The sequence below is a fragment of the Alligator mississippiensis genome, chromosome 2 (genome assembly GCF_030867095.1).
Source record: "Alligator mississippiensis isolate rAllMis1 chromosome 2, rAllMis1, whole genome shotgun sequence".
Classification (NCBI taxonomy): domain Eukaryota; kingdom Metazoa; phylum Chordata; order Crocodylia; family Alligatoridae; genus Alligator; species Alligator mississippiensis.
Genome location: NC_081825.1, coordinates 254,158,942 through 254,172,045, shown reverse-complemented (window position 1 = coordinate 254,172,045; position 13,104 = coordinate 254,158,942). Strand labels below are relative to the sequence as shown.

Sequence of the window (13,104 nt, the reverse complement as noted above, 5' to 3'; positions counted from 1 at the left end):
ATGAATTGACTATCATCATCATCTTCAGGTACAGACATAATTTTAATGTTAACATTTTATATTGATACAAGCTCTTATCATGCAACTGTGACACCTGAATGTTCAGGCAGTACAAACGTAGCACAACAGTTGTCGCTTTAGCCCTGTTTAATTCAAGGTTAAAGTTTTAGGGATTTAGTTAACTTGTCTGGCTGCAGAACTCAGACGTAACAATGACAGTGCAACACCTGAAGTAAACTCCCCAAAACAGTGAATCCCCATCCTCCTTTGACATGGTTAGAAAAGTTATGTTTGTTCATAGCCTCTGAGATTGACAAGTCATGAAGCTGTTTTGAAAGCTCACCGTCAGATGCTGATGTAACCAGTGACATTTCTGGCCAGCAGGACAGAATAATATAGTTTGAATGCTTTGCCAGAAGTTTTATCTATCAGCTTCATTCTCAAAGATTAAAAAATTAAAAATAAACAAAAGTGATAAAAATGTTAATATAAAAGTTGAACATGTGTATAATGTTATATTAACATCATACACATCACAATATACCTAACTTATTTCAAAATTAAATTTCCATGAAAGAACAGAAATAATACAACTCTTTGTTCTCAAGCATTTGGTGTAGTGGACAGGGGCTGATATTTCCATGTGTTTTCATAAATCTAATCTTTTTTTGCTGAGCACCTTAACCAAAAAAAGCAGATTGAGATGAGAGACAGAACTTCTAATAAACAGCCAGTACATTGTCATTTTCAGTGAGCCTGTTCTTCTTCTGGGTATGTACACACATGGATTGGGGGACAAATATGGCACTAAAGGCAAGTTTTAAATATTGCAAGTATCAATATAAAGGGAAGTGACCTTTGTTGTGCTTTTATTCTTAAAGTAGTCAACATACTGGACACGGCATTTCAAATGTTAGCAGTTTAAAAGAAATGCAAAAGATCAAAGAAAACGCAATGAATTCTGAAACACTAGGCATAACCAGTTTGTAATGAATCACTGCTTAGTTTCACCATAGCATTTACTTGAACAAGATAATGGGGTGATATTGCCTTTAGAAGTTTAATGGGCAACTAAACTGAATATTATACACAGTAAGCATCTTAGTATTTTATTCATTGCATTCTTTATACAGATTAAGCTTCACTGATATTTATTTCACTGCAGTTTTCCGTTGGTGGTGCAACACAGGATTACATTAATTATAAACAAAAAACAGAGAATTTTGACTTTTTAAAAATTATATATATATTTTTTTCAGTTGACAAATAGCATCACAATTACCGTAGAAAAACTGAACTCAGCAGGGAAGCTAAGGTCAATTTTTTTCTAAAATCTCCAATTAGTATTTTTTATATTATATATATATATACACACACACACACACACACACACACACATACATATATATATATATATATATATATACACACACACACACACACACACACACACACACACACACACACATATATATATATATATATATATATATACACACACACACACACACACACACACACACATACATATATATATATATATATATATATATATATATATATATACACACACACACACACACACACACACACATACATATATATATATATATATATATATATATATATATATATATACACACACACACACACACACACACACACACATACATATATATATATATATATATATATATATATATATATATATATATATACACACACACACACACACACACACACACATACATATATATATATATATATATATATATATATATATATATATATACACACACACACACACACACATACATACATACATACATACATATATATATATATATATATATATATATATACACACACACACACACACATATATATATATATATATATATATATATATATATATACACACACACACACACACACACACACACACACACACACACACACACACACCCCACCCCAGAGATATTAGAGGCTAAATTCCAGTACCTTAAAAATAAACCAGTCTATGGAAATTTCTAGCAACCAGTATTCAAATAATGAAGAAAACATACACGGTAAACATATTCCTCTTCACTGAGATCAGACATCTGTCACTTATTTACACCATATTTGTTAAAAACCCATAAGGTTGTATGTGTAATGAAATTGAAAATAATCTGTAAAACATTACTTAACAAAACACCACTCAAAACTTATTTTGTGGGGGGTTTTAAAATTTTTCAAAGAAAGAACATCTTAGTAGCAAATCTGACTATAACAAAATACATTAAATACTACTTCAAGATAAAGTGTCATTGTGAGATGGTAAAGCCAAAATAATACATTTTCATTTTTTTTTTTAAATCAAGATACAGTTATTACTGTAAAATGCTTAAGTGTAAAAATATGTTCTTATGGTTTGGATTCTCTTTTAAACTTAATAACTTCATTAGCCCAAATATGCAGGATTGTTTTATAGCAGTACTAAAGATAACAATATAGAAAGCTTTATTACAAAGTTTTATTAAGTAGCAATGCTATTATTTTTAGTGTCTTTACTTACTTTTACTATATGTATGTGTATATACATATACACAAACATTCCTACACATACCTGTAATATTTTATTAACTAAAGACTTCACAGGAACTTTAAAAAGGCCAACAGCATGTCATATGCCAAGTCTTTTTTTTTTTTTTAATTAATCTTTTAGTAAGTGCTGTCGACACAATCCAACCAAGCCAAATCCAACAGCAAAACCTCATTGCAGAAAAAGATTTATAGTACTATAGACAAAAAGTAGGTGATACTGCACATAATTTATCTAAAATATGATCCATTTGAAATTGATTGTGGAAAACGAAATAAAAAGGATAATTCTGAAATTAAAGTTTAGCTTAACATTATGGCAAACAGAACTTATACTTTGCAAAAAGTTTTAAAATAAGGTTTACAGCAGCAAACCTGAGTACAGTTTTACCAGACAGAATTTAAATATGGATATAATGGAAAAAAATATTTTTAAGCCTACTTCCATTAGAAATAGTCAGACTTGTTTCCTGTACAGTTTGATGCTTTGTCCATACCATATATAGTAGAAAAATAAATTCTTTAGCAACCTAGAAATAGTTTATAAAACTCTTGAAGTTTTCTTAATTGCTAAACATGCCATTGTTAGACTGGGAGCTATAAATAAAAGCTATATTGACAACAGATGTAATGTAGAACAAGTTAAGAATACTACAATTTACAGGACAGACTTTATTGTACTTTATCAATTCCTGTGTGCTTTGCAATAGGAATAGGGGTTATTTGTTTATTTGTTTTTGTTTTCTTAGAAAAGATAATTACTTGCAAGAATATAACACAAATATCAAGATAATTTATAATATACACGTACTTCAACAGCAGCCTGGTTTATGGTATCATATTACCTAGAATGATAACCCAAGTCATAATTAGAAGTACAATACCTAGGACATAACAATTGGGAAAGGCAATTTTTATTTTAAGAAAATGGAGCAAATCAAACTCTTAAGAGTCTTAACTCTCAAAATCATCTATTTACTATCATACACAGAAGATGATCTTAAACTTTCATTATGAATGAAGATGACAACAGTGACCAGCATAAAGCCTTTAAAAAAAAAAAAAAAACTACACAAAACAAGTCCTAGCATCTTAGTGAATCCAAATGTTGGGGGGTTTTGTTTTTTGTTTTTGCTTTTGCTTTTCAGACCAAAAAAGCTATACTTGGAGCATGAAAAAAAACTGTTAAGAAAAATCTCACAAATACTGTTTAACTATGGCCTCCCCTCTGCTAAGATTTGTACTCTATTTTTTAACCAATAACAAACTGTTTAACCAAAATATTTTTTTTAATTTAAGCAGCATTCTTTTACAGCAAAATTGGTACCAATGTAAAAGAAAGAATTAAAAGTGGTGCAAAAACAAAATCATTTTGAATTTTTAGTACAATATACTGAGGAAAAGAAACATGAATACAAGTTTATGTGATTTTTATATATACAGATTCCAAAGGTTAATTATCAGTACCCAAAGTATTTATTGCTATGTATTAGCAATGCATTTTGTATATCTTTAAAGGGCCACATAAAAATAGATTTAAAGACTAGATTAAATTGAAGTCCTAGATTAAAACATTGTTTGGTTTAGAGAATTTTACTACAACAAAGTTCATGTTTATGTATGAAAAGTTATATAAACTTATATGAAAATGCCATGAACTATTTCCTACATACTACATGTATTCCCAAGTGGGAAAAAATAAAATATCTAAAATATTTTAGATTAAGTTTACAAGACCAGCGATGATCTTTTAAACATGCAGCTGTTTACAGAATTAACCTTATTACAAAATGTTTAGTTTAGTAATGAAACATAGGGAAATAAGTAGGCAACATCAAATTTTTGTACAATATTTGAAACTCACTTTTACAACAAGCATGTCCTTGGTATTGTGCTGTAAGAAAAAATAAGCAAGTTTACCCACCCCTCAATGAATTTTCCACAGGTTTACTTACAAGTAAATATGGAAGGTGCAGGATTATAATATTTTGAACAGTACATTTTGCATTCTTTCAAAACCATCCCAATCATACCATCCGATAAGTAGCTGGGAGGTTACAAAATAAAACTATCACTGGGCTTTTGCTGTCTACACAGAATGCCTGAATGTGAATTGTGGCAGAAATGCCACCATCTGTCTCTCTCTCCAGAAATCTGTCCTGGTCAGCTTGGGACACTGGGGTCAAATTCCTTAGGGAGGGGGGATTTTCCTCCCTGCCTACATGACAAAAGCCTGGTGCCGAGGGTGTGGTCCCTCTGGTCACCTGAGTGGGGGGAGGGAAAAGCCCCTGCTCATCTGCCCAGGTAACCAGCGATGCTTTTTAAATTGGTTGGCTAGTTGCCAACACTGCTGGCTTCTATTGGACTGGGCTGCTGAGGTCGGAAAGGCTATATAAGGGCCTGGTCCAAGGAGAAGGAGGAGAGAAGCCATTTTACCAGCATGGCCCAAACACCAGGACACAGGGAGAGAGTCTGATCCAACTGAAACATACTCTCTCTGGAAATCTGAGCCAGATCTCTACCATCTTCTGGATGATGCTTGTAAGTTTTTCTAGAGAGTTAGTCAGCTCACAGTGAAGCATTTGTGTATCAAACGGCTACCTCAGCCAGACTGTTTTGCTCAATGGTAATCGCTTAATAGTGCTCTACCTCTTACCCTATTCTAACCCTACCCTTTGTAATCAATAAAGTTCTCCTTTGTGACTGGTGTAGGAGACTTATTGAGAGGTGGGTTTAATTATGCCTAGGAGGCCCCTTAGGTCTGAGGACTAAGGGAGACTATCCTTTTTGGCCCCTGACTTGGGGAGGAGCCCCAAGTGCTTGTATTGGGTCCAGTACCCGTAGGACTATTAGGCCTGTGTTTTCCCGAGGACACAGAATCTAGAAGGTCCCCTCTCGGGGTGGTGGCCGCATGTTACCCCCGGACTCTGCGGTGGGGCTCGAAAGGGGGTCTGCCAGGGCTTAGGCGCCCCTGGGGCATCACGTGGAGTCCGGAAGGTGGACGAGCGTAGTGAGGTGGGAGGCTCAACACAGAAGCTCCCCCTACTGGCCCGCCACACTAATAAAATTGCCAAAAATAGCACATTAAATAACAAAAGCAGCCATAAAGCAGGCTGTAAGCACTGAATGTTTCATACGTGTGATTTTTAAATCATTAAATTTCTATAGAAAAGTTTTATTCACAATATATGTGACAAACTGTCACAGGAATGATATAGTGATTTGCAATAAGGTTTCATGCAGCAGCAGCTTTGTACTTTATAGCTATTTTTGTTTGTAAAAACTAAACCTCTCCAGTCATGCTTATCACGTTGTTTTGATCTGCAGTGTGTATGAATGAAAAACACAGTATGGGTTATAACAAAAATGTCCCTTCAGTTTGGATGCAAATAATTTTTCATAAATATGAAGTACATTATTGTATCCTGAAACATGCATGTCTATAGCTTTTCTTTTCTGTTCAATGACAGGCTGCCTGCAATCATCTTCTATTTATATAATACCAAGAGGATCTGCTGGTAATTGTGGTTGTATCAGCTGAGGTTGCAATGGTGGTGGTAACTGAAGAGGTACCATTGGTTCCACCATCTGAACTGGGTTGGAAGGTGGTGGCTGACATGTTGTCACTGGGTTAGGTGTTTCTACAATATCTCCACTGTAAAAGAAGAACTGGCACTGTTGAATGAAGGTCTCTATTACCGACTGATGAATCTTGGTGGTAGACAGAAACTCTCTGTTTTCAAAATCAGGCCTCATCAGAGTTGGCCAGAAACAAATTGATAAATTGTCAGCAGTCATAAGATTGGTTTTATTTTGCTGGCTAACCCTGAAATGAGAATATTTTTTTCAGAAACCATTCAAGAAGAGCAACTGAATATTATATACAACAAACAGATCTGATTTAGATTATTTTAATAAGTTTATACATGAAAACTGTCCTTTATCTATTATTTATTTATTTTAAAAAAATATCCATTAAAACACATGCCTCGATTCTTAGCTCTGTTACAAGAGATGCAAATCCAGAAATTCATAAGTTTCAGGTTAAATTTATAAATACTTTCAGGTCACTTTTAGATGAATAGATTATTTGGAAGATATAACAGAGTAGGAGAAAAAACATCCTGTTTAAATATGCCTAGGATTCTATGTCGTTTGAAGCTTTTCTAAAGATGCATTGTAAGCTTAACAAAAAGTTAGTGGGCTTTATACAAGAATCACTGAGTGAAATTCTGCAGTCTTTGCTACGTAAGTAGGGCAGACTGGCTCGCCTCAAAATCTATAAAACTCATGGGCAAGCTTTGCCTTTAGCTCTGTAGTTTCTTCTTCAGCAACGGGCCAAACTTTTAGACTTACTCTTCAGGAAGTTCCAGAAGGCAAGCTAACTTTATTTAAATTTAAAATTTGTTTAAAGCTTCGTCTTCAACTGTAGTTATTAGAATATTAGGACAGTGACATTTTACCAATAAACAACTGGCTTCATATTCAACAAAAAATTGTTCAACATGAGAAAGCTTGTAATCTAGGTCTAATAAATTATCAGGAAAGAGTCCTTTGTTCTCTAAAGGGCCTTGTTATACGTTACACTATGAGCTGCTCAAATGTTGATCAGTGTTAGTGCTAGCTTGAGTTTGGAGAAGTCACATGTTTAGGCCAGCAGGGGCCTAAAAGACTGAAAGGTAAAAATCTCTCCTCCCCATTCCAGGCTTCCCCCTGGGCCCTAAGGCTCCCTTCGTTCCTCCCACCCCCTAGGGCTCCTTACCCCCCCACCGCTTATTTATAGCTGCCTGTGCTCAGGGAGCCATTTCCCCACACACAACTGACTGTTGCTCTTCTCCAGGCTGAACCTGGCCCAGACAGCAGCAGCAGTAACAGCAGGAGCCATGCAGGTGAGTTAACTCTTCCCTGCCTGCTCAACTGGGACACTGTCAGGGCACAAGTAACAGGCAGGGAGCCAATAAGCAGGGATCTGGGGTGTTGGGGAGAGTGGGGGTAGTATTAAGCCCAATCCAGGCCAACCGAGGAGGGAGGTGGGTGGGATGTTTACACTAATATATAGCCTGAAGTGGCTGCCACATTAGGCTACATGTTAGTGCAACACAAGCTAGGTAACACAGATCAAAGATAAACCTAGGCTCAAGTGGCATAACTTTAAAGCTGCCTAAAGAGTAATCCATAGATTGTTTGGGGCTGGAAGGGACTTTGCAGATCATTGGGTCCAGCCCCACTGCTCTAGGCAGGAGGACAACTGGGGTCAAGTGACTAGTTTCACGTGTTAGTATGCGAACGATGCAGATGGCTCCAGGAGCCACCTAAAAATAACACGTAACAAGGCCCTAAGCTGTAAAACTGCAATTAAGCAGCTTCTATTTGCACTTCTGATTCTTCAGTTTAAAAGTTTCTAACAAATCTGTGTGGAAACTGATATATTGAATATATTGTCATATATTGAAACAGTACACCATTAATTGATAATGTGTTTTATGTATCTTCCTATTTGGGATTCTATTTTCTATTCCATGTTCTTAGGGTATAAACAGATGTTGCCCTATATTGGCAAAATTTGTTATGGTTGCATAAAGACCAAGCAAACAGACATCTATGCCCCTCCACAAATGACCAAATTTTGCAGCCATAACATAGGTGGTATAATTTGTACTATTTTGTAGATGATGCCTCTCTGCTTTAAGGCTGGAGATGAGAACTGCCTGTGCCCTCTGGTTATCTGGGGCAGGCATATCCCAGGGCTTTAGGGTATCCTGCATGCCCTAGGACTTCCCATTTCTGGGGTGTGCAAGATCAGGCCCCTGAAGCCACAGGAGCACCTGCCTGGGTTCCCCCATTTGAGATTCTTCCCCAGGTATGCACCAACACTGCAGTGCAGCTTCAGCCCTGAGACCACCAAATAGCTGATTGGTGGCCTCAGCCCTGGGACTGCACCAAAACATCAGCATGTGCCTAGGAAATCCCAGACTAGGAATCCCAAACAGGGGACCCCAAGTAGGAGATCCCAGAAGCCTGGTCCAGCTTTCTCTACTTAAAAGAGATGCCACCCAGAGATTTCCAGGCACATCTCTACAAGCAGAATACACTTGCCTATTGTCTTGCAGGATCAGTGGGCAACATGTTACATCCAATGAAGTGGATACGCTGTGCCAGCACACATGCCAACACAGCTGATCCACTTCATTTGGTAATGTCTATTTTTCCCCTTACTTAGATATGTAACCAGATGAAAATACAATACCAATCTTCTAAGTTAAATAATTAAGAATTTCAATATTTTGGCAATTACAATCTCTAAATAAGCAACCATGACCTTTGGAGTAGAAAAAAAGTATCACTTATGACTGGTTGCCTCCCAACAATTTGTTTTTCTCTTCAGAATGACAAATAATAAACATTTTAGATGTTTTATCTTAAAATTTGGAGTTTTATCTATTATTAGTTTTAACCAAACATTAATATTTGCCAAGAAAGAATCATAAAGAATGTTATATGATAGAAATAGTCAGTTAATAAATCTAATAGACAATTGTAATATTCATTAGTAAAGAAATAAACAAAGTATTAAGATTGTCACATAAAAATGCTCTCAAATGCAGAATAAAGGATAAAGGATAACTATTTGTATGAGATTGTATTTGCTGTATTTTAATACAATCCATTCTGGATATATTAATGTCCAAAGATACCAAATGCTTTTTCCTGAGTTCAAATCATGCACCTCTTTCTGAAGGAATGAAACTTCTTATGTTTAAAAACTTCAAAAGCACATAGGTGTCAGACGGCATTTTGCTTAATGGCTTCAAAGGAGTTTTTTCTCCAGAAGTCTCTTCTATATATAATTGTTTCCTAAACCATACTCAAGAAGTAAACTAATAAGTCAGTTTGTTACCAACTGAATAATTAAACGCTTAACTATAAACAGGCTAGGAACAAAGTAAGCATCTTAAAGATGACCACTTAGTAATTTAACATAAATCAAACCTTCGGTCATTAAAGCCGTCATAGATTTTTACCCCTTTTCTTTCCAAAAAAGTTCAACACAGTCTTCAACTGTTAACTCAAGTTCTTTTCCTTGAGCTTCATACCTAATCCTCTCAAACCTAAGTCCTGTTTTCTGTATTCTCACCAAACTGGTCTCACTAAAAAGTTACCAACAACAATTTTGCTACGTCTTCTTTGTGGTACTCCAAGGGAGGCAGAGCACAGCAGCTCTGCCCTCAGGGCAGATGCAATGTATGGGATGGTGCCACCTGCAGTGGTACCAAATGCAATAGTGCAAACAGATGTTACTGCAGGAATATCCATCACTGCGTGGCAGACATCCCGCTGCCCCTACAAAGACAGCCCCTGTCACTCTCACCCCTAGTTACACTACTACACCCCATCCTTTTTGACACTGTTGATCATGCTCTTTTTAAGACTGTATCTGCTCACAGATTTTATGACTCTGTCCCTCCTGGTTAGTCCTATTTTGTTACTCGTCTCTTCAGCGTTTGTTTGGGAAGATTCTTCTCGGCTTACTCAAGGCAGAGAACATTGTAGCAGGCTTCATCACTGGTCCCTGTCTCTCTTCTCAGAGTTGTATCTCTGTGCAATTTCTTTTTCAAACATTTCAAAGTTGACAACACCCAGATTAAAAGAATATTTCCTTTCAGGGTCTGTTTTTCTTCTGTGGAAACTACATTTCAGCCTGCCCTTCTGACATCCACTCACAGATGTTCATTCATCAGCTTAAATTCATTACATCCAAAAACAAAGTCCTTAATATTTCTAGCAAGCTCTCCCTGCCTCCTTTATCAGTTATCATTTAAATTGTAAGACTTGTGCTTTGTATTCAACTAGGCCCTCTAAGCCAAACTGAAGAACTGCCAAGTCTTTCTGCACAGAGTCTCTGAAATCTACCTCTCCTCTTTCCACACTACTAAGAATTCTCATCCAGGCCTTCTACTTACCTCTTCTGTACCTCAACATCTTCCTTACCGCCCTGACAAAAGTTAACTTTTGTACACATTTAAAATGCTGCAGAAGTGACAATTCCTGGTTCACTACTTAAACCTTATCACATTCTTCTAATCTAAAAGCTCCACTTTCTCCACTACAGTAGTTACACACTCTGCTCAGTTTTAAGGCCCTTCATGTCCTATCCTACCTATCATCTCACAAATTATAAAACCACTGATGCCAGCCTCTAATCTGTCAGTAATGTCAGTGCTTATTGCTCTTTCATCCTATATTCTACGAAGGTATGCAAGGAGAAAGAGCTCTCCATTTTAAAAAAAACGCTCCAAGATTCAACATTATTCTTTTTCAAATCAATCCTTGAAAAAGTTACATCTGGCCTACAATACACTCAATGACTGAACAGCTCATGTACTGTAACAGCTGTTTACTGTGCTGTGCATTGGCACCTTTTGACACATTCTCTTGGCTGCTGCTTTATTCTTGTGGAATTAAGGCACTTTTCCGCAGCTGTACAGGGGGGTGAGGAAACAGTAGCTTTCGCATATTTGAGAAAGTAAGATTCCTTTCTTCCAAGGCTGCCTCTAAAATAACACTTTTTTAATAGATCTTGGCTTTGCATAGTGCATGAATCTGCCATCTTGATCCAATTCCAAACTTTCAGAACTAGAAATCTTGATATCCACTTAAAAGTAGAGATCATATCCTTTCTTAGCACAAGGAAATCTATACTTAAAAAGAAATTTTTGCCTTTTCCTCAGTTCAGAATCTGAAAAAGGTGTTTTAATGAAGATCATTTGGATTCAACTGACAATTCACAGAAGCTGATTTGGATCATTTGAACACAACACATCTCACTTAAAAAATACAAATCACATGGTTAGCTAAACCAAACCTTCAATGCACTTCATTGTACAATGCTTTCCCAATCAGATCAAGTAGTACACAACCATATTAATACCCATTAGAATGTAATACTATGTTTAACCAACCCAAATTCAGAAATGCTAATATGGTTGAATGTTTAACCTTGTCATTTTCTGTACATACATATAAAGATGTGTATCATACCATTATGTTGTGCTATTTAAAATATTGTGGTAAGTTTTATATACAAAATCAGCTAAATAATTAATAACCTAATAGTACTTAGCAACCAAAATATCAGGGAAAGTTTATTAAGCAAATGAGAAAACTTCAAGTGAAAAAACCTAAATTTAAATATAGCCCCTTCTACACACAACATCCACTGTGCAATTATCTAGTGAATTGAACAATTAAATTTAGACTGGCTACATATGCCAATTAATTACCGTATTTTTAAAAGGTTCAACAGGTTATACAGTTATTGCTCAAAAATGTGTAATAACTTTAGAGCTGGTTTCTACCCAGCTTTAACTTGCACATGTAGCCCATGCCCCCACAACTAGGAGACCACAGCTACTACTATCTCCCAGCTGTGAAGGAGGGGGGGTGCATCATACCCCACAGCTGGGAGACCCAGCTGCTTCAATCCGCCAGCCACAGGGGCACCCCACAGGTGCAGGGTCCAAGTCTTGAATGGGACTCAGCCCTGACTATGTACCACATGAATGAGGCTGAGAGTTCTGTCAGCTGCAAGAGCTTGCTATTTGCTGGTGCAGGGGGAGCCTTAGATGGCCATCCCAGGCTCCCCTTGTATTAGCAATAAGGTGCAATAAAGTTTTATGCTGGATTCCACAATCACGCTTCTTGCCATGGACATGTAGCACGGCAGAGGAAGTGTGACTATGTGGATCTCATGCCAGAATCCATTGTGCCTTTACTTGCCCGTGTAAGGGGGCCATATTGCTAAGATTTTTTAAAAAACTGGATAAAGTAGTAAATACTCTCAACTAACTTGCACAAGTAGGAATACAATGCAGTTATTTCTAATTTTTACAATGGCACTAAATTCAAATTCAATGCGCTTCAGGCCAGAAACCTGCAAGGGCTGAATAACTAAACTTAGTCCATCACCAAATATTACCTACTTGCACATATACATACATATACACACACACACACACACACACACAGATTCAGTGTGCAACTGCTAATCCAAGATTAAAATCACTTCTGTGTTTTGCTAAAATAATGGAATAACTTTAAAAGTATTAAACTTTCAATGCTGGAGATGAGATTTAAAGGTGCATATTTAAGATATACACTAGAACTGAAATATATATTTTCAAGATTTTTTTTTATTAAATTGTATTTACAGTTGCTAAGAAATAAGATGGAAGATGCAAAAATATTAAATATTTTTTTACACATTTTAATGTTAGTTAACTCACTGTATGGATTTGTGCTGCATTTTAACGATGAAATCCCTGAATCTAATTATTGTGTGCAACTAGAGAAATATGCCATATATAACCTAATTTTTTACATCCAACAGTCATGGGTGTGAAGTTCCCATATTCTACTAAATCAGAGCATTTTATTTTAAAGAGGACAAAACTATTTAAAGGGGACAAAATTACATGTCCCCTTAGCTCATTTTTATGTTTATAATTAATTCACCTACATTTT

General features: G+C 36.1%; 1 protein-coding gene across 3 annotated transcripts in view; it reads right to left on the bottom strand.

Annotated features, from left to right (window-relative positions):
* Positions 1-1,093: 1,093 nt before the first annotated feature.
* The window catches only part of ARHGAP5 (Rho GTPase activating protein 5), a 71,845-nt gene continuing 59,834 nt past the window's right edge, over positions 1,094-13,104 (bottom strand). For all 3 annotated transcript variants that reach the window (XM_059723031.1, XM_059723033.1, XM_059723032.1), the window contains one exon: positions 1,094-6,409. In XM_059723031.1, the coding sequence (XP_059579014.1) occupies positions 6,076-6,409 (334 nt within the window). In that variant the 3' untranslated portion in view covers positions 1,094-6,075. The remainder of the gene's footprint in view (positions 6,410-13,104) is intronic.